At 41.8% G+C, this 22,046-nt stretch overlaps 1 protein-coding gene across 2 annotated transcripts in view; it reads right to left on the bottom strand.

Moving 5' to 3' along the window:
- The window catches only part of CHIC1 (cysteine rich hydrophobic domain 1), a 30,774-nt gene extending 9,932 nt beyond the window's left edge, over positions 1 to 20,842 (bottom strand). The window contains exons 1-3 of one of the 2 annotated variants that reach the window (XM_019487844.2): positions 20,648 to 20,842; positions 14,754 to 14,808; positions 6,159 to 6,314 (exon numbers count right to left, since the gene is read on the bottom strand). In XM_019487844.2, the coding sequence (XP_019343389.1) occupies positions 6,159 to 6,314; positions 14,754 to 14,808; positions 20,648 to 20,808 (372 nt within the window). In that variant the 5' untranslated portion in view covers positions 20,809 to 20,842. The remainder of the gene's footprint in view (positions 1 to 6,158; positions 6,315 to 14,753; positions 14,809 to 20,647) is intronic. The other variant, XM_006263654.4, reaches the window with a different exon arrangement.
- Between the last annotated feature and the right edge of the window lie 1,204 nt (positions 20,843 to 22,046).

Below are 22,046 nucleotides of genomic sequence, written 5' to 3'. Positions count from 1 at the left end.
TATCTAGACTTCTGAAAGGCCTATGATTTGGTATCCCATGATGTTCTCATGGGAAAACTAGAGGATTGAGGGCTTAACTGCTTGACAGGTAGGTGGGTAGGAAGCTGGCTATGGGGTAGGACCCAGAGAGTTCTAATGAACGGATCTGTGTCATCCTGTTGAGACGTAGCTAGTGGTTACCCTCAGGGGTCTGTGCTTGGTCCAGTGCTTTTCAACATCTTTATCAATGATTTGGATGTGGAGGTGAAGAGTTCACTGGCCAAATTCATGGATGACAGCAAGTTATGGGGAAGCATGGTCACGATTAAAGATAGGCTGCAAATACAGGTGGACCCAAACAGGCTGGAAGTTGGGTGGATCAGAACCAGATGAAATTCAACATTGAGAAGTGTAAAGTGCTCCATCTGGGGACAAACAACCCCTAACATACTTGCAGGTTCGGTGGTGCCAAACTGACTAACGTCAAGACTGAAAGGGACCTAGGGGTAATAACAGACCATAGTACGAACATGAGCCGTCAGTACAATGCTGTAGCCAACACAGCAAACAATACTTCAGTGGTGGCAGTCCCTCAGAGTCAAGGATGACATCCATCGAGCTTGATGAGTCCTCAGGTGACTGAGGAGCCCGATACTGGATACACACATTCTTCGGCAATGGGGGCATGTTGTTGCATGGGGGAGTGCGATTCATAGCCACAGGCCGGTCTCTTTCTCCTTCCTCCGCCACTGTCATTCCATCTCAGTATCAAGTTGTTGGGCCTCGAAGTAGTGCATGCCTTGGTGGACCAGGTGATGCCACACCGAACGGTCAGCAGCTTTGCTCCTCCCAGCCATTCGTGTCAATGCCTCTGTGCTTAAGGGCCACCTTGAGTGTGTCTTTGTACCATTTCCTTTGGCCCTTTGAGCATTGGCCAACAAGAGAGCTGGGAAAAGAGAATCTGGTGAGGGAAGCGATTCTCGGACATCCGGATGCAGTGGCCCGTCCATTGGAGTTGATTTTTCAAGAGCAAGGCTTTGATGCTGGTGGACACAGCTTCATGGAGGACGCTCACACTGGTCCAGCAGTCCTCCCATTTGATCCCCAGGATTTGATGCAAGCACTGCTGGTGAAAGCTCTCGAGAGTCTTAATGTGGCATCAGTAGACGGTCCAGGTTTCACTGCAGTAGAGGAGGGTGGTCAGCACAATAGAACGACAAACAATACTGTGGCATGCATCAACCAATGCATCTCAAGCAAAACCAAGGAAGTGATTCTTCCACTTTATTCAGTGGTGGTGAGACTGCAAGCTGGAGTAGTGAGTCCAGTTCTGGGTGCTGCACTTCAACAAGGACGTGGAAAAGCTTGAGAGTCCAGAGGAGAGCCACCCATATGATCAAAGACTTGTAAGGCAGGCCATATGAGGAAAGGCTGAGGGTCTTGGGGCTCTTCAGCCCAAAAAAGAAAAGGCTGAAGACTGGTAGCAGCTTACCGCTACATCAGGGGAATACATCAAGGGCTTGGTGAACAGGCTTACAAAGGATGGAAGATGGGAATCACCTCCAAGGAGGATTATTCTGCACTGGTCCGGTCCTGTAGGGAGCAGACCAGGAAAGCCAAGGCTGCAACTGAACTCCAACTAGCTTTGAGCATCAAGGACAATAAAAAGTCCTTTTTCAGATATGTGGGGAGCTGGAGGAAAAGCAGGGGCAACATTGGACCCCTGCTGAACCAGATGGGGCAACGGGCATCTGACAACTGACGCCCAGGAAAAAGCCAACCTTTTAAATAGGTACTTTGCGTCGGTCTTTCATCAGTCCCATGGGATGCCCATGCCCGCTACGGGACAGGGAAGTCCAGGTGAGGGTGATCCCTTGCCCTCCATTAATGCTGACTTCGTGAAGGAACATCTGGAGAAGCTGGATAACTTCAAGTCAGCTGGCCCTGACAATCTTCACCCCAGGGTACTCAAAGAGCTGGCGAGCATCATAGCCCAGCCTCTAGCACGGATCTTTGAAAACTCTTGGCGCTCTGGTGTAGTGCCCGAAGACTGGAAGAAGGCCAATGTGGTGCCTATCTTCAAGAAAGGGAGGAAAGTGGATCCGGCTAACTATAGGCCCATTAGCCTGACTTCTATCCCGGGGAAGATCTTAGAAAAGTTTATTAAAGAGGCCATCCTTAATGGACTGGCCGACACCAACATCTTAAGGGATAGCCAGCATGGGTTTGTTGCGGGTAGGTCTTGCTTGACCAATCTCATTTCCTTCTACGACCAGGTGACCTATCACCTGGACAAGGGAGAAGAGATTGATGTCATATATCTTGACTTCAAAAAAGCCTTTGATCTGGTTTCCCATGATCACCTCTTGGAGAAACTGGCCAATTGTTGCCTTGGGTCCTCCACGATCCAGTGGCTGGAAAATTGGCTCCGTGGTCGGATCCAGGGGGTAGTAATTGATGGAAGTCACTCATCATGGTGTCCTGTGACCAGTGGGGTCCCCCAAGGCTCTGTCCTTGGACCTATACTGTTCAACATCTTCATTAATGATGTGGACACTGGAGTCAGAAGCGGACTGGCCAAGTTCGCTGATGACATCAAACTTTGGGGCAAAGCATCCACACCAGAAGACAGGCGGGTGATCCAGGCTGACCTGGACAGGCTCAGCAAGTGGGTGGACGAGAACCTGATGGTGTTCAATGCCGATAAATGCAAGGTTCTCCACCTTGGGAAGAAAAACCCGCAGCATCCTTATAGGCTCGGCACTGCTATGTTCGCTAGCGCTACGGAAGAAAGAGACTTGGGGGTCATCATTGACCACAAGATGAACATGAGCCTGCAGTGCGATGCTGCAGCTAGTAAAGCGACCAAAACGCTGGCTTGCATCCATAGATGCTTCTCAGACAAATCCCGGGACTTCATTCTCCCCTTGTACTCGGCCTTAGTGAGGCCGCAGCTGGAGTACCGCGTCCAGTTTTGGGCTCCACAATTCAAGAAGGATGTGGAGAAGCTTCAGAGAGTCCAGAGAAGAGCCACGCGCATGATCAGAGGTCAGGGAAGCAGACCCTATGATGACAGGCTGAGAGTCCTGGGGCTCTTTAGCCTGGAAAAGCGCAGGCTCAGGGGTGATCTGATGGCCACCTATAAGTTTATCAGGGGTGACCACCAGTATCTGGGGGAACGTTTGTTCACCAGAGTGCCCCAAGGGATGACAACTAGATCGAATGGTCATAAACTACTACAAGATCGTTTCAGGCTGGACATAAGGAAGAATTTCTTTACTGTCTGAGCCCCCAAGGTCTGGAACAGCCTGCCGCCGGAGGTGGTTCAAGCACCTACATCGAACACCTTCAAAAGCAAACTGAATGCTTATCTTGCTGGGATCCTGTGACCCCAGCTGAATTCCTGCCTTTTGGGCAGGGGGCTGGACTCGATGATCTTCTGAGGTCCCTTCCAGCCTTAATGTCTATGAAATCTATGAAACTGTTCACCAGGGCACCCGTGGGGGAAAACCAGGAGTAATGGGCACAAACTCCTGGAAGACCATTTCAGGCTTAACACTAGGAAAAACTTCTTCACAGTTAGGGTGTCTAGACTGTGGAATAAACTCTCTCCAGAGGTGGTGCAATCACCTACCCTGGAAATCTTCAGGAGGAGACTGGACGGTCACCTCGCTGGGATCACCTGACCCCAATTGTCCTTCCTGCCTAGTGCAGGGGGCTGGACCTAATGATCACGTGAGGTTCCTTCCAGCTCCCTACAATCTATAAAACCTAAACATTTAAGGCAAATTAATCAGCACACTTAAATCTGATTTTCTAAATCTGTTGCCAGGTGCTATAAAAATGAACTGCATTTATTTCTGACTAAATATTAACACAAAACAACTCTTATTTAGAAGAAGTAATTTTTTTCCGCATCCATATTAACTTCATACAGAACCAGACAAATGTGTATAGCCATTCAAAATATTTAGGGAATTTCTATACTTTTATTAAAATTATTTCTGATATAACTAAGGCTGGGTAAATCGCTCTTCTTGAAAGAGAAATTAAAACTAAAAATTGAGAGTAGTTAATTTTGCAAAAACTTACAAAACCTATTCTATATTTTATACCAGGGTGTAATGAGTTTCAGTCCTTAAACAACATTAATCAGGTATTATTTTAAAACTGATCTACATACATTATTTTATTATTGGATACATACAGGCTGGTTTATGATCCCCTCTCACAGCTCCCTCAAACACTATGCTTAGTAAAACAACATGTTGACTGTTTGGGGTTTATATTTTTCCAATTCAAGTTTTGTCTCTTAATTGTTTTCATGCAACAATGTGATGAAAGCAGTTAACAGTTCAAAGAACAACTTGTGGCTCAACAGTTTTAGGATTTAATGCATCTTTCTGCCACATAACTCATGCATCTCGCTGAGGATAGGTCTTATTCCAGGTTTTTGTACTCTTCAATTAATTATTATCTAAAGTTTTTTCTCCATTGTCCTGATGCATCTTCAGACTAACTGCTTTAATTTAGAGACAAATTCCATGGCTTTCCAATCACTGATACTTCAGAAAGTATAGTACAAAGTGTAATGTTACATTCCAGAACTTTCCTTATGTCCATCACAGTTTCATAATTGGTAGGGTCAGAAAGGACCTGAGCAGATCATCAAGTCCGACCCCCTGCCATGGGCAGGAAAGGATGCTGGGGTCAAATGACCCCAGCAAGGTGATTATCTAGCCTCCTTCTGAAGACCCCCAGGGTTCGAGCGAGCACCACTTCCCTTGGAAGTTGATTCCAGATCCCAGCTGCCCTGACTGTGAAGTAGTGCTTCCCGATGTCCAGCCTGAACCTACTCTCAGTTAACTTATGACTGTTATTCCTAGTTCTGTAGGTACTGCACGGGGGAACAGGGTCTCTCCCATTCCCCACTGGTCCCCCTTGGTAAGTTTACAGACAGCCACCAGATGCCCTCTCAGCCTTCTCTTGTGGAGGCTGAACAGGTTCAGGTACCTTAGCCTCTCCTCATAGGGCCTGCTTTGCTGCCCCATACCATGTGAGCAGCCCTCCTTTGGACCCCCTCTATGCTGTCCACATCCCCCCTGAAGTGTAGCGCCCAGAACTGGATGCAGTACTTCAACTATGGCCTGACCAACGTTGCATAGGAGGGGATCACCACCTTGGACCTGCTCATGTTGCATCTGTGGATGTATGAAAAGTTGAGGTTAGCCTTCCTGACTGCATCCTCACATTGGTGGCCCATGTTCATCTTGCAATCAATGACTCCAAGATCCTTTTTTGCCTCTGTGCTGACAAGAAGGGAGTTCTCCAGCCTGTAGGTATGCTGCTGGCTCTTCCTCCCCAGGTACAGTACCTTGCACTTGTCAGTACTGAAACCCATCCTGTTCTCATCCGCCCACCCATCACTGCGGTATGCAAGTTCTAAATATAAAACCAGGACTATATTTCTTTAATCTTTCCTAGATTTTTTTTCCCTTCTTTTTTGAAGGAATACTTTTTGAATACTGTTTGCAAAGATGTTACTGTTTGTCCAGCTTTATGTTGTTAAGAGATTATACAGGAAAGAAAGTGAGTCTTGCAATATTCAAATATAAAGAGTCAAATTCTGCTGCTCCTAAGACATAATGAAATGTAATTAGCTGAATCAATAGTCCAGAATATTTGCGGTACAAAGCCACTGTTTAGGAAGCAAAATCATTTTCATCTTTCAGAAATCTACACCTGGATGAAAAGAAGAGCAGCTGGAACACTTCACTCTACTTAGGACAGTCTCTGGGATCAACTGCTGCTCTAGCAGCACTCTACTAAAGCAACTCGTAATATCATAGAAATGTAGAGCTGGAAGGAACTCCCAGACATCAGCTAATCAAACCCACTGCTCAGAGATCCAAAAAGTCTACCCAGATAATTCAAAGGTGCTTACTTGAATAAATTATGTATTTTACTAATGTCAGTTATAAGCTATGTATTTTACTAATGACAGTTATAAGCTAAAGATTACATGCATACATATTTTAAAAGGGGAGACTTATAGCTGCAGCTGGGATATAGAAAAAAGGGTTGAAATAAAGAAGGGCATTGTTACTTACTTAAGGTTATTTAATGGTAACAGTAATTGCAAACCATAGAGACAATGCCACTTTGAAATGTGCACTTACTCTTTTATTAAGACAGATAACAGGCCACAGGCTGCAACCCAATGTGCAGCAGCAGCACAGACAGCCACAAAGCAGCCATTTTACATTGACAGGGAGATTCTTCTTTAAGCACGCATTCACTCGGCTGATACTGGTCTTGAATTCTTCTGGAGCAACCTGCAACAGAGATGGTGAACTTTAACTGGAAGCCATTACAGAACTACTTTCATACCAATTGTCTCTACATATAAGTGACACCACGGATACAATTATCAGGCATGAAACAAAGCCACCTCAATCAATCCCCCCAATTCAAATCCACACTATTGCTCAGACCGCTTAGCATAAGGTCACTTTCTTAGAACAAGCCCATCTTACCTTAAATGCTTGGGTGGGGGGGAAGGGTTCTAACAGTTGAAAAACAGATTCCTTCATGTTATCTGGCAATGAATAATAAATCAGTTCTGTAAATAATACACCTGTCCCCTAAAAAATTAGATTAGGACTAGAGCTGTGCAGCATATAAAATTGGTGAGGTTGGCAAGAATGAAAGAGATATTTGGCTTCCATGGAAACAAGAGTCTGTTCAGTTTGTAGGTAAAAACTGCCATTTCACACAGAAAAAAAGTGCTAGTTTTTCCCTAGCGAAAGCCTAGTTTGCCTAGGATGAAGTTGGACCTTCAGAGAAAAAGCTGCATTAACTAATGGAAATGGAACAAATTGCTGAAATCCTCCCAAGTGGTATGATCCAACAACTCCAGCAATGGCTTCCTGCTAAGACCAACCTAGAAAGCAAAAAGGAAGACTACAGGAAATGCATCTTGCACAGATGTACAAGACATGCCTTTTTGTAGGGACATACTGAATTTGAAATTTCGCAAAATACGACAATGTCTACAAAATCTGGAGGGGGAGGTGGGGGGCAACCAACGGGGGGGGGCACTAGAGCGCTGCAGCAGCTTGCCAGGGCAGGGGGGAAAGGGGCTGCCTGTATGGCTGCCATCCCCAACCCTTACCACTGATTGGCTGTGAGGGCTGCCTGTCATAGCCCCACCCTTCTCCATCAATCAGAGGTGAGCGGTGGGATCTGCATGATAGACAGCCCTCTGCTAATCACTAGCAAGGGGTGGGACCACATGCCAGGCAGCCCCCACAGCCAATAAGCAGCGAGGGGTAGAGCGATGGGGCCCCTTGGCCAGAGGCATGGGAGGCCTGCCATGCTTTGCCCACGAAATAGCTTCCTGGGCCCGTGTTCTGTCTGTAAAATTGGGGAGCAGCCCCCATGAATTAGGTAGGTCCCTACCAATCTGTACAGTAGGTTGCTGTTCTGAAGCCTTCCTGTTCTGACAAGTTTTCTTTCTTGAGAACCGACTTATTCTGGAAGAAATCCATGGTAAAATTTTTGCTAAGATTTTCAAATGACAGGCAATTTTGAACACTCACAGATGGAACTTTACTCTGAAAGACTTTCAAAAGTGGGTCAACTTTCAGGCACAGTTCAGGTGTAGGAGGCAAAATAATACTTTCCAGAAAGTCAGAAAAGTTTTATTTAAATTGTTAGAATGTTAACAACACCTGGACTGAAATTTCCCACATCCACTCAACTTTGTGTGGGACAGAACAGGAAATCTTTAGGAGGGGGAAAAAAATAAGTTGTGCCTTACCCTTACAAGCCAGAAAGCCAACTAGAGAACCAACTTCAAACCCCAACGATGAAAACAGAAGCTGAGACTTCTAGACAATAGTACACCTTGAAGTTTACTGTTTACCCAAAGAATATTTGCTGATTAAAGTGGTGTCCCTCATTGAACTCAAAGTCCTTCCTATGTTTCCAGCGTCTCAAGACGCAGAAGTACGAATCCTGGCCATCTTTTGAGTCTAATATAGGAATCGTGCTACTTGAAGATTTGGTAAAGCTCTGGCACAGCACTGTTTCTGTAGTGGCTGTTTACACAAAAGAAAAATTTAACATCTACTAGTCTATTGTGAGAAGAACTGCATGTTAAGGTTAACTATAGACTCACAAGGTCTTATTTCCATTCAAGAATTCCTTCATCTGATATTTTGTAATAGCTGGAAAAAACCCTGTATAACAGTGATTCAATTAAAATGAAGTCTAGATCCCCAAGTAAAATAACCACTTCACTGGAATCACTGGAGCAGTTAATGGATTCTTGACAGATGGGCAGCTGTTTCTGTGATGTCCCTTCACCCCTTTCCTGGTCAACAAAACTATACAGAACTTGAAAATACTCAATTAAAAGGACAGCTTCTGTTGCTTCCCAGCCACATTAACTGTGCTGTTAACATGATCACAGAATTATACAGCCAGCTGCCACCAGTGATCTAGCTGGACAAAACTGTAGACTTCAAGCAGTGTCTTTCTGACCAACTACATTGACAGAGTTTTCAGTCTGAAGTCTACCTTTTCCTAAAAACAAACATGGCTTGACAGATACAAAAGCACAGGGGCAGGATGCTAGCTAGTGAAGGTGTTCTGACAGCCTGTTCTATGAAAGAAAAAAGTGGATAAAACAAAACAAAGAAGAGCAAGAGTAAAAGGAGAGAGGACCCTTGCTTTGGTTCAAGCAAGAAACCATAGCAAAGTAGCCAGAGAAAGATGCTGAAAGAGACATCCTTTCTGAATCCTTCTTTGGAACCATCCTTCTGTTGGGTCCAAGGAAACTGAGATTAAGAATAAAGGGAGAACTAAGTAAAGAGAAACAACCCCCCATTACAGCAGAGAACTGTGGGACTTCAATTATGGGAACTTTAAGCTCACTCCTGACAGTTTTCCATTAAGCACTAGTCAAAAGAATCCAGCTCCACAGGCTCTTCCTGCACACAAGATCTGAGCATCTTAAAATCCAAAAGACAACCTTTTGAATACACCTAAGAGTACCTTGCCATTTGTCTTGCATGCAAAGGATATGAAAACCACTACTGCTGATAAATGCAAATGTTTCTTCTGCAGGCTAAGATCCTAAAAAAACCCTTCCAAAACTGAATGACCACACACTTCTGCAACTGATATTATGGCTTCTTGGACAAAGACCCAGAAGAACTACTTGACATTACATGACACTTGTACCACACCTCTTACAAGAATGCTGTTACATGTCAAAGCCCTCAAGACTTCTTCCATGAAGCTGCCAATGTAGGCAAGTTTACTCAGGGCACAAAGCATGAATTTTAACCATCTCCACCTGCAAAGAAAATCAGACTAAGAGTCCACACACACATGCACATATGTGCTAGAGTCGTCCTAAACAAATATTTATCAACTAAACATATGCCAACTTAATTGAAGTCACAGAGCAAAGACAAAAAAAAAAAAGAGCAACAAGACTGGTTGAACATGTGGGATGAGGGAAAGACCTTAAACCCATATGTTAGGATGCTAGGACAGGGACATTATGAGCACTCTTACCAAAGGGTGCTCTAGAAAATGGGTTCCATTGCTGTGAAGGCCAGGTATGATACAGAACAGCGCGTGCATGGTATTTAAACATAAATTGTGATTTCCTGACTGTGCATCACAGTACATGCACTTTTGTGTTTCAGCTTGACTCAAGTAAACAAAGAACCCTCAAAGAAGACTAACTTAGGGTACTTCATATTAAAACTTCTACAACTTATCTATTTCTTTCTCCTTTGTGAAGTTCAATAGTGCTATAACAGTGGGAACAGTAAATTGTACAATTGCTGTTTTACTATTTCAGGAAAAAAAGTTTTATTTTACCATCGTCTTGACTAGGAAAATATTTTACAATTACTTCATTTTAATATTGTGATGAGAAAATTAACTTTATTTACACTTCACATAAATGTTTTCTTAAATGGCAATCGCTGGTAAGTCTGTAATTGATTCTGACCATTTTTTGGTGAAGAGAATGTCCAGTACATGGAAAAACTTTAAGTCTGGACCTAAGGCAGAAACTTTAAGGTGGAATCCTGACCGGTGGGAAAGGATCAGAGGGTTTGGACAATCACATGCTAGCAACACCTGAAATACCCCACAAAGAATCAGGCCGTAGGCCAAGCATAGGCAACTTCTGCAGTATCCCCAAACACAGCTCCATTTTATGCTGAAGTTTCTCTGCAGCAGAAATGCATCGGTTTCACTGGTAGTCTTTCACTTCTACAGAAAGGGGGCCAGGAAATACTGAAGAGTTGATTCTGCTATCCTCTTCTACACACAGAGCTATGCCCATGGAAGGACTGCAAGAGTGAGTGCCAGAAAGTGCAACAGCTGTTTCCTGGCCATTTGGGTCATTGCTCATTAACGGCACTGGTGATCTGGATTTGTACATAAGCCAGGCCTACAGTCAGTTAACACAAGACCATCAATCAGGGCAGTGTTTTGGGTACTATGAACAGGCAAGTAAGTACATAGCAAATATTTCAGAGAAGTGTTCATTTTTTGACTAAGGAAATAAGCTTGTATTCTCTGACAAATGTATTCCCTCCATATATGGAACAGGTTTCACAATAATTTCTTCAATTAACAGTTTTTTAGATTTTTGTTTGTTTTTTTTAAACAAGTGGACCAATTCCAATTACTTTATGTATGGACTGAACCATCAACATTTAAACATACACTTTTTTTGACCCGGAGCTGCAGTAAAGTAAAAAAAAAAAAAAAAATTGTAACTGTCTAGAGAGCAATCCTGCACTGATACAAGACTGGAGCAGAATAGCTGAGATGGGGAAGAGATCCATTTAAATATTTATGACATTGTGAAAGTAGCCGCACTTCAACAAGAACCCTTCATCTGCACTCAATGTAAATTTTGTATTAAAAGAAACAAGACTTAATGGTATGCTGCACAGGTTAACAATTCACAATTTTACAATCACAAATGTCAGATGTTTACTTTCTAGGCAGCTTGAAGCTCAGCATATTACTGAGTTACTGTTCTAAATTCATAGTTAATTTCCCTAAAAAAATTGAATTTCCTTAAATTGTGGCTGTTTTGACATCTGAGTGGACACAAAAGGTACTATCTTTTACAAGATGCATGATGGTTGTGTATGCAAAGTCACATCTGGCAACTTTGATGACAAAACATAAATTAACTTGCTTTTCCTAGCACTGTATAGAGCCAGCTCTGCTGCAGGAAAAAAAACCAGATGCTATTCTCTTCTGCATCATCCACAAAATTGTTTACCCAGTTCTAGCAGATATGAGTGTGCAAACCTATTGAAAACATTTACATTGTGCAATTAGCATATGACTGGTCTATGGAACCTTTATTATTATTAATTGTAGCAATAATACCCAAGAGGGAAACAAGGACTTAGCTTGCTATTGAGACTGCAGGTTGATTTTGCAGAGCTGACAAGAAGAAAAAATAAATCACATTGGAAAACTGAAGGCATCAAATAAAGAATACATGAGAATCACAGGATTCCAGTATTTCTGTGCCATTTCTATGAAAGTTGATTTTCTGAATAAAATGGCATCTTAATATTATTCATGTGAAATGGCCTTGATGAGCTCAGATGCCATGGGAAAAGACAGTATAAACAGCTAGACAGATCAGTCTGCTTTTTCTGGATTGCACAGGAAAAAGAGGACACCAAATAAAGCCCTAACAGAAAATACACGAGCTAGACTTCCAGCAGTTCACTCTTGTACTATGGAACTGAAACTAAATGTTGCTTGCTTCTAATCCACAACATTTAATTTTGGTGTAACATACTTCAGTTTCAATTTGTTGTGTTAAAATGATTGTACAATAAGGATGACAACCACCAGTTTGGAAAACCAAGAAATGACGAAATATTCTTGTAGATCTGCGATACTTTCACCTCCCCTCCTCCAATCAAAACACTTAAGTCTTGATGAGCATTAGTTCATCTTTATTAGAAAGTCCTGTTTATACCTTAACAACAGCTCAGCAACACAGTCACAAATTCTTCAATTAAGAACACAATACTTGTTAACAGGAAGGACATGAATTTAAAGTCCAATTTTATCCTGAGTACTCACACCAGGTTATTTTGAGCTGACAGAGGAATTTGTTAAAAGCCACTACATATCTGAGATTCTTTTGTAACCCTACCAAGACTTGGCATTTTTTACATCAAGTAATCAATAACGGCCATATTTCAGCAAGATAAACAATCTAGTGCCAAATTATTGGTAAGATGCCCTTCAGAACATATACTTCTAAGTGGATCTTCCTCAAGTTACTTCCACAGTCTTAAATTTTTTTCCTATCTGAACCTGTAGCTTTGAAACATTAATCTGAAAGTTTCTAGTTAATTCCCAATACAGAATTTACCAGCTCTTGCCTGCAGAGCAAACTTAATTAAGAAACTCTGGGTCTGAGATATTTGGAAAGTTACTTGAAGAGTTTGTTTGTGTCTTGAAAAGAAAGATAAGTACACAGCTTCTGGCCGTGCAGTACACATTGTAAAAAGACATTAGTTCCTTTTAGGCCTTAAAAAAACATAAAAGGAGGAGGGTGTCATAATACTTTACAACAGGATGCAAGAGAATCTGCAAACAGAGGAAGAGAGCAAGCAAAGCCCAGCAGGCCTGATCTGCCTCCTTCAATCATCATGATCACAAACTCTATCCATCACATGTCCTGTTGGATCACAATACCAAGGGTACATTTTATGACTTACACTTCCCTGCCTTGCACACTAATCTCCTTATTGTTTTAAGATCAGGGCAGGAAGCTCCACTTTCTTCCTTAAGGTTCACTGGCTCTGTCATTTTCTTGTCACCTGGAGCTGTGCATGCCATTGGGCCATATATCATGAATAGTACTTTTCTAGCTTAGTTTAGTCTTCTTGATAATCAAGAAACCTCCTGTTCCCTAAACCTATAGGCCTAGGAGTTAAAGATTATTTAAAAATTGTTTAAACAAAGTACTGAAAAAATCAAACTGAGCAAATCTACAAAACTACCATATTTAGAATTTAGCCACAAAATCCTATAGCAAGATCTTTGAGTGAAGATGAAAATCCATAGGAAAAAAAAAAATCAAATGCTCACTGGCCAAATAGTGCTGGAAACCTCACTGAGGGGAAAAGTGAGAGAAATTAAGGTTTCTATAAGGGTTTTTTTTTTTTTATTCAAAATGTAAAGTTATTGAATTCTATTTTAATACCTTCATATTTATTACTTAGGAGATATCTTCTACAGTTGCAGCTTCAATTATAGAAAATTATACTTCTTTGAAATATCCATTGAATGTTCACATTCTTTTTTAAATCATGTTTAATTTGTGGCTTTACCTCAGAACTGAACCTGAACATTTACCTCAAGATGGAAGAGAACCCTTGAAAAAACAGGTGACAAAAGTCCAGCTATAGGTTCCAATTCAAAGCCCAATAAAGATAATAATATCCTTTCCTTTGACTTTAGTGGGATCTTGGATCAGGCCCAGAATTACCAGGTTGCCTTTTAACACATTGGTGGGGAGAGCAGGGGGGTGTAATCTGTTTCTTTATCATTTTAATTGGATTGCCAAACAACGTTGGACAGATTTTTACCTCAAGTATTGTAATCACTGTGTTTAAGGCGAAAAAAAAATACCAAGGGGAAAAAACAGATGGATCTGTCAGAACCAGACAGAGGATGCCATCTAGATGCATTTCAGTACTACGTTAATATGACTCAACAGTGACTGCAAGAAGACTGCAGAGGCAGTGTGAAGCCTTAACTGCATGCTATGTGATTACGGAAAATAACAAATCCTGAAATTTTTCCTCTGCATCTGTTTTGGAAAAGAGAGATGAGGAATGATATGGGGTGAAAACTGGGAGAGTGAAACATTTCAGCAATAAGGAGGAACAAAAGGGGAGAATAATCCAGAAAGCTGGAGTAAAGAATCATAAGTCCGAAGCAGAGGAACACACAAATAAAAGCATTTAAAGGAAGAATAAAGAAAGCTACTGCCACATTTCATTAACAGATGGCTATCATTTGAAAAAGAGGTTCTTGCTAATCTCAGGGACAGTATGCTAGGAAATTTCCTTCAGCACAGCAGTAACCTCTTTCTGATTTGCTTTCTGTGAAAGATCATCACTACTAAACAGTAACTGAATAACTGGAGCTATACAGCATTTAGAAAATAATTCAAAGCACTTCCGTTTTCAGCCTTACATGAAAAGCTGCAAGATGGCTTGCTTTCCACTCCTTCTCACTATATTTAAGAAAAAGACTTTTCTTTTCACAAACTGTCCAAAAATGAATTGGGTGATGCTTGGCAGAAAGCCCCGGTAACGTGAGTTATTTAATTTACACAACAAGCAGTTTTCTGGATTCCAGATGCTCGGGGCCAGTCCTAGTTCGATGTGGACTGCTTATGTACCTCGGGCTAGTCCTGGGGCTTTCTGTGCTAAGACTGTCAATGACACAAACTGCAGCAAGCAGTTTTTCTGATGCACACATGTACAGTAGGAACTGGTTGGCAAACACCAACTCATTTCATATAGGACATAGCAGTAGACAGTTGTTAATCATCTTCTGTCACAATTTACTTTAAATTGATTTTATCTGAACCCAAAAACATGCTTCTAGACATGGGTAACACCCAAACTAGTTAATGAAGTATGCCCTTCAAATTTAAAATTTTAGTGCAAACTCAGACTTACCTTCCCTGTCAGAACAGAAGGAAATTCTGTGTCAAACTTGTTGCTCAAGCCAAACCTTGAAGACAAAAGAGACAAACAAAATATATTCCACCTAACTTATTGTATTTGTTTCCCCTTTAAAAAACAGTATTTTGTAATAATCAATTTGGTACTTAAAAAGTGCAATAAACAGAATTTTTTCCTACTTTGGTATGCAAGTGTTAGTATTTTCCAAGACTTCCTCAATTCAAAAAGTTTGTAAACTATCCTACAAAAAGAAAAACTAGAAGCATAGCTTGTGGCCTTCTTTGAAGGGTATCTTTAAACAGCTAGCAAAGCAAATTGTATTCTAAAACAAGAGTATTCAAATGTAAATCATTCCCTCTTTAAAGAAAAAAAATACTATTGATATTAGACTCCAATCCTAGTTTGACACAAAGCAGAACCAACCATTTCATTGGAATTACTAGTTTGTACTTGTTTATTAATTTATTCATATACCATGGATATAATTCGTAAGATAAAACAAGTTTATTTTCCTTATATGAAATCCATTATCACTTATTTTTGGAGAAAATTGTTGCTTTTGGCTAAAGCAAATTCACCCAAGCAGTATCCATAAAAAATCATGAAGAGTATTTTTGAAAACTATGAATCCGAAGCAGAGCATTTTACCATGTGTTATCTATGGACAGGGTATAAACCTTTATACAACAACTGCACTAGAAACATCAGGCAGTGAAGCCTGAAGGGAGCTAGGTATTTTGTAGAACTTGGTATCTCAGCAAGGGAATTTAAACTAGGAATAAATTCCAATGTATGGAACTAATTAAAATATTCAGTGAACCTGCCTGCAGATCTTCAAGTTAGCATTTAAACATACTTTTGGTAAGCTATCGGCTAGCCTTATTTTTGCTAAGAAAAAAAAGCCAATAATTTAAAAAGATTCCTAAACTAATCCTGGTACCCTGTGCCCTGTGGCTTTGCTATAATTGCACAGTCCCCAAGGTACTTTCTTTCCTCTTCACCTCCTGCTCCCCAATTAAGCTTTAGCCTTTACAGGATGCTATAATACAGCTGTAGGCCACAGTCTTATGAGCTATACAGTTTTTGGCTTGAATCAAGCTGTTTGCTGTTCACCAAATTAAGCACTACATAGTAAACTACTCTGAATTCTCATTCCTGGTTATTTCCGTTCTGTATGAATTCTGATTTGATTCCTTTTTATTGTCACTGTCTTTAGGCAAGTTTTGTAGTTATACTTACTGTGATAACTTGAGCTAAGGATTTTTTTTTTTTGGAGGGGGAGGGAGGGAAGGGGAAAGAATTGCAAGGAATAATATGCAACAACGCCATTTCTTCACCCCAAAGTTTTATCAGTCACATACAAATGCCAGGAGTGCTAAAATACAATGTTTACTACCATTCTGCATACTGTGCTAACACAGATGTGTTAACTGTGCTAACTTGACAATTTAACACAAGTTTAGAAGTACAGACTAGTATATAATTAACTTTAAAGAAAAGTAAAACATAACAAAGAAAACTGGTGCTTCTTTAAACTACAATGCTATAACTAAGCTCATTAAAATGTTTGTCAACAGTACTAGCAAAGTTTAATTAAGAACTCCAATCACTAATTGATACAAGCAGAGAACAGCATATTAAAGCAATACGTGCATGAAATACATGGTAAAGAAAAATAAACACACACTAAAGTATAATTGAGGCTGGACCTTTTAAACATACAAGAAGGTGGTCATTTATTGTCATGCAAGAAGTGTAAATGAAGAGACTTGTATGCATTCCTAAATTCTAGAAGTTAGCTGCTTAGATAAACAGCACAAGGGTTGTGTTGTTCTTCCCTATGTCTGGTCAATGGCTTGTCTAACAGAACCTCTTTTGACCATTTCATCTTGCTTTCTCAGCCTCTGTATTTTTTAAATGTCATATATACTATGACAATTGTAAAACAGTCATTTATTCATTATGAGCACTAACTTTTTAGGCACATCATTAGTAACCCAGGATGAGTCTTGAAGAAGTTGTTGAAAATCCATGGTGACAAATTAGTGCTGTAATCTAGTAACAGAAAGAGGAAACAGTAGAACTCAAAAGCAGGTGTTCTTCTCTCATGATGTATAAATGACTGAGTTTTAACCAATCTTTACTACAAGCACCAATCCTTAAATTAAACTCATGTTTATTTTAATAAACTTTTAGGCAAACAACAGTTACTAAAATAATTGGATTTCCGTTTTCTGGCAATGTAATCTGACAAACCAAATTCAAATTCCAGAGTTTTTCCTTCTTTTTCTGATAAAAATCTATTAAAAATAATGAGTTTCACTATGAAGAGAAAGACTGTATAATTTTAAAAAGCTACAAGAGCTTTTTAAAAGTCTATTCAGCCTTAAGGAGTACAGGAAGAATAACATATAGCATACAGAATCATAACTTATAGCAACTGGCAACTAAACAGGCTTGTTCTCGAGGAATTACTGTGGGATTTCCACAGTCATTATTGCAAGACCTAATCAGTTTGTAAAACATGAGCAATAATACACAATCTAATTGCATACAACTAGCCTACTATGAAAGTTCAGGCAACAATAGTATAGAGCTCTGCAGTACTTACTACTCATATACTGATCTGATATCCCTTAACACAACTGACCTCAATAAATTAAAAAGTAAATTAGTACTTTTAGTTGTAGCTGTTAAGCACTTTTTTTTTTTAAAGCACAATTTCTTATCCACTTTTACAGTTGAAACTCCTATAGTATTGTCCAAACCAGACCTATATGATACAACTGTATTTACACAGCGGTTGCTCACAAGCTGTTAGCTTCAGGGGACAGCATCTTGATTAAGGGGCAAGTAATCAAGTTAAGAGAAGCTGACATATTGCCTCCTGCAAGATGATAATCAATTGCAATAATAGCTCTAACACCTACTCACCCACTCTTTCAGCCAAAAGAGTTGATAACTTCCATCTCCTTTAGCTACTCTAAAAATCAGCATGGGAAACAAGCTCAAGTATTTTTTCCTTCACATCACTAAAACCAAAATTTTATTAGATAGCCACTAACTGTTTATTTCTGTGGATGTCAAACATTTGGGGTGTGATGTACGGATATAATGAACACACGCAACTTGTAACTGAAGTCAAAGATATCTGTAAAAGTTCAGTGCCTTTGACAGTAAAAGCACCATGTTCTGGAGGCAATGTGCCCATGACTGGGAGTCAGAGGAACAAGTTCTAGCTCTGCTTCTGCTACCAATTCAGCGTGTGACCTCAAACACGTCCTTTCATCACTATGTTATAGCTGGAGAAACTGAAATAAATACTCCTCTCCCAGGTAATGTATGTGGTAATACAATGCATGAATATATTTGTGAGGCACTTGGATACTACAGCAGCAAGCACTATAGAAGCCACCATGAGGAATAAGCTGACTGTATACTCAGGAAAGGATGGCTTGCAGGGAAATAAGGCAGGGAAATAACGTCATTATTTCCTGATCACTGTCCATCTTGTGTATTTAATGATGCAGTCCTGTTGAAAAAAAATACCATGACTTGACATTAAAGAACATGACAAAGCACACACAAGGCAGGCAGGTTTTCGTACTCTGTGTCTGCACAGTACCTATCATAACAGGGACCTGTTCTTGACACTATTGTAATCAATTCTAATATTTCCTATCTTTCAAATGCTTGGCTAACTAGCTTACTTTTAATCTAGTTTTTGTACACAACTTTCTAAAATTATTTCTCTTTTTAAAGAAAAAGATAAGAGTAATTCTCTTATATGCAACACGAATAGCCCTCTAATAGCCACTGCCATCACACATTAGCAGTGTTTGACTGCTAGGGACCAGGTTTAGTGTCCACTGTGTCACTTCCATTTACTTCAATAGGCTTTAACGCACCAGTGTTGCAGTAACAGACTGCTACCACTTGAGCTATATCGTTACCTGTTGGTTATCAAGAAGAGACATTTCTTACACTGAAGATGGAAGTGATGGGCTGGTAGGGCCACCCGGTGGGCCTGATCTCTTTTTCATCAAGATATGGGGGACCCCTGTCGATGTACTGACAGAAGTGGAAGTGATGAGTCCATGTGCTGGATTCAGACTGCTTCTGTGGGCAGTTCCTCCTGCTCCTGCCCCCCCCCCTTCTTCCTTGCAAAGGGACAGGAAAGGAGCACATGCCCGAGACATGGATCACAGGGACCCAATGGCTGAGCCCAAACTAAATGTTCCTTTCTACACCTAATGCGGCTGCTCTGACAACTGCTCCTGCAGTTTCAAGCACTGCTGGTAGCCAGTGATCCAATCTTAACTAAAATATGAACATTATGATGCATCTGCACCAGAGTTTTGCTGACTACACCAGAAACTTAATCCTAAATGGAATTTCGGGAAACAAAGCAGAAGGTATTTTTCAGCACCAGTGATTTCTCTGTGCTAAATTTCAAAGACCTGCTGAAAATAATAGCTATAACAATATTCAAAAGTTATCAGGAGCCCTTTATAAATGGAAAATGTTAGGCAATCTAAACACAGGTATTGCTACCTGTCATTCTCCCCCTGTGTCACCATGAAAAATAGGCATTGTAAATAAGTTTGACATGACAAGCAAAAGGTTAGTAGACTGGTCAGTAGAAATAGCAAAACGCTTGTTTAAAAAGTTTTGGTGTATTCCTAGAATCCATATTTAGCAATGTAGGAAACTGCAGCACAACTTTATTAGCTCAAGTTTTTTGTAAGTACAAGCCCAGATTTCACATGCAGAAAAACAAAAGTCTGCTATAAGATTTTTAAGCACATTAACTCTGAATTAGTTATAAGAAAACAATACATAAGGAATCTAGACTGGAAGACTAGATGGGAACAAGGACGATTACCCCCTTCCATCACTGCAAAGAAGCGTGGCTGGCAATCTGCCTTTTGTACCAAGATCATACCAAGAAGAAACACAAAAGACATCCAAGCAAAACCCAACACCTCTGTTTCTCCCTCAGATTTCACTGACGAGGTGAATATGCATTATGCTGTCAGGGTCTGAACGCTTTCCGCAGCATTTGAGGCATCTATCCAAAGCAAACAAGTCCCAGGGTGACACGCGCCCTCGGCAACCTGAGGTCATTTCCCAGAACTGATACATTGATGTAAAAAGCAGAATACGTCCTCATTTACTAGGACATCAGAATCATCGACTCGATCTTCTCATTCAACGGCCTGCTATTACAGTATTATTTCTTAGCTCTTTGCATTGGTTTGAGAAGGTGTGTCAAGATGCGAGAACACCGGCTAGAAATCAGTGGCTCCTGCGGCACCTCACGTGACTAGACGACGAAGTCAAGTCTATTCTCCTACCACCAATCCCCTTTCCCACACCGTGGTGATAGAAAGAGATGAACGCGCGCATGCAGGTTACATACACAACTCAAGGAGATGGAGTGAGAAGGCAAATACTTGTCAAGAATTACCCCCAACAGCGCTATGCAAGGGGGGCAGATTTCTTATCGCCCAGACATCAGAGCTGGATCCCACCAAGTGGGTTAGGAGGGAAGGAAGCCCCTTTAGGGAACGGCTGGCGCTGCTTCAGGAGAGCTCTCAAGATGCGGGCAGAGCCGGTTCCCGCCTTGAGGAGATGTCTGTTGCATCCCTTTTTTAAGCTACATCCCATGGGGGGAGGGGGGGATTTCTCTCGTTTGGAAACGCACGGGAAGGAGAAGCACGGGGACGGACAGGCCCTCGGGGGGCGACCTGGCACCGGCGGGAGGGGACCAGCTGCCTCCCCCGCAGCCACCGCCTCCCGGGGAGGCCCCAGCAGCGCCGCGGAGGCAGAAGGCGGCTCGGCTCAGCTGTCCCGCCCGCCCCGCGCCGGCGCCCCGCACTCCTTACACAGTGATGTGCCCGGCGCCCCGCACCGCCACGGGATCCGGCGCGTCGCGGGGCCGCGGCAGCTCCTGGCTCCTCACCACGGGCTCGGGCTCCGGCTCCTCCTCCTCCTCCAGCTCGTAGATCGTGTCGAAGTCCGCCATGTTGGGGAGCAACACGCTCATCCCCCCCACCCCGCCGAGCCCCCACTGCGCAAGCGCAACCGGGGAGCGAGAGGGGGACTGAGGAGGAGGGAGGCGGTGCCGCGCATGCGCAGTGGGGTGGGGGTTGCGCATGCGCTGCAGGCAGGGCGGATCTGCCTTAGTTTTCCTCAGTGGAAGGACAGGAAGGGTGTAGGGGGTTAGGTGGTTTCTTCCTTGCAGCACTGGCTGGAGAGCCCTTGGCCCTTCCCCATAGCAGGAGAGTAGGGGTGCCTGTGGCAGGCTGAGGGCTGGCTCTGGGGAGCAGGAGGCTTCACCCCTCTCCTGGCAGCCTGGGGCAGCCCTTGCACCTCAGGTGCATCCAGCAGCAGCACCCAATGTTGTGTGGGGTTTAGGCTTAAGCTACTAAAAGGACAGCTTAGGGCCTCACAATAGGAGGCGGCGTCTAAATAAGAAAAAAACCCCACAAACTTACTCAATATCAAGTTTTATAATACAGGCAGCCCTCGACTTACGAAGTTTCGAGTTACAAGGTTTTGCACTTACAACATTTATAAATTGACACCCTGTTTCAACTTCCTGATGTCAGTTTCGACTTTACAACGCTTGATCCAACGCAATGCCATGTCAGCAAACAAGTTTTCTGCATCGCTCATCTCCCTGGAGAACATCTGTCCAAACTTCCTTGGACACTTTCTTTAAGAAAGCAGACAAGACTCCAGAAAAACCTGCAGCCGAGACTCCTGAGAAGACTCCAACCAAGAGCCCTTCAAAAAGTCCAACCAAGAGCCCTTCAAAAAGTCCAGCAAAGTCACCACAAAGAGGTCCTTCCAAATCAGTATGATTGCTATTTACAATAAAAATACATTAATATGGCTATATTACTCATCTGTAATTCATTAGGTACAAAATTCTAGATTATTTTTGGTGAAAATAGGGTATCCTTGGTTCAGGAACTAATCCCACATTTATAACGTTGTTTCCTATGGGGAAAATCGGTTCCAAGTTACAACGTTTTGACTTGAGATGAGGTTTTTAGGAACCTATTGTGTCACTGCCTGTAATCAGTTAGTAGATAAAGGAGCTATGGGGAAATGACTCTTAATACAGGCAACCCCAGCTTAGCGCTGTTTGGCTTAGTGCTGTAACGCTCGTTTTAAATGGATACCTGATTTCACTTAACAAGTTTCGTTATTACGCTTGTGGTTGGCATATTGGGTCATTGAAAACACTTGCGGTCATCATCTTGGATCGTCAAATAC

The sequence above is a fragment of the Alligator mississippiensis genome, chromosome 8, assembly GCF_030867095.1.
Source record: "Alligator mississippiensis isolate rAllMis1 chromosome 8, rAllMis1, whole genome shotgun sequence".
Lineage (NCBI taxonomy): Eukaryota > Metazoa > Chordata > Crocodylia > Alligatoridae > Alligator > Alligator mississippiensis.
This window is presented reverse-complemented; position numbering and strand designations above follow the sequence as displayed.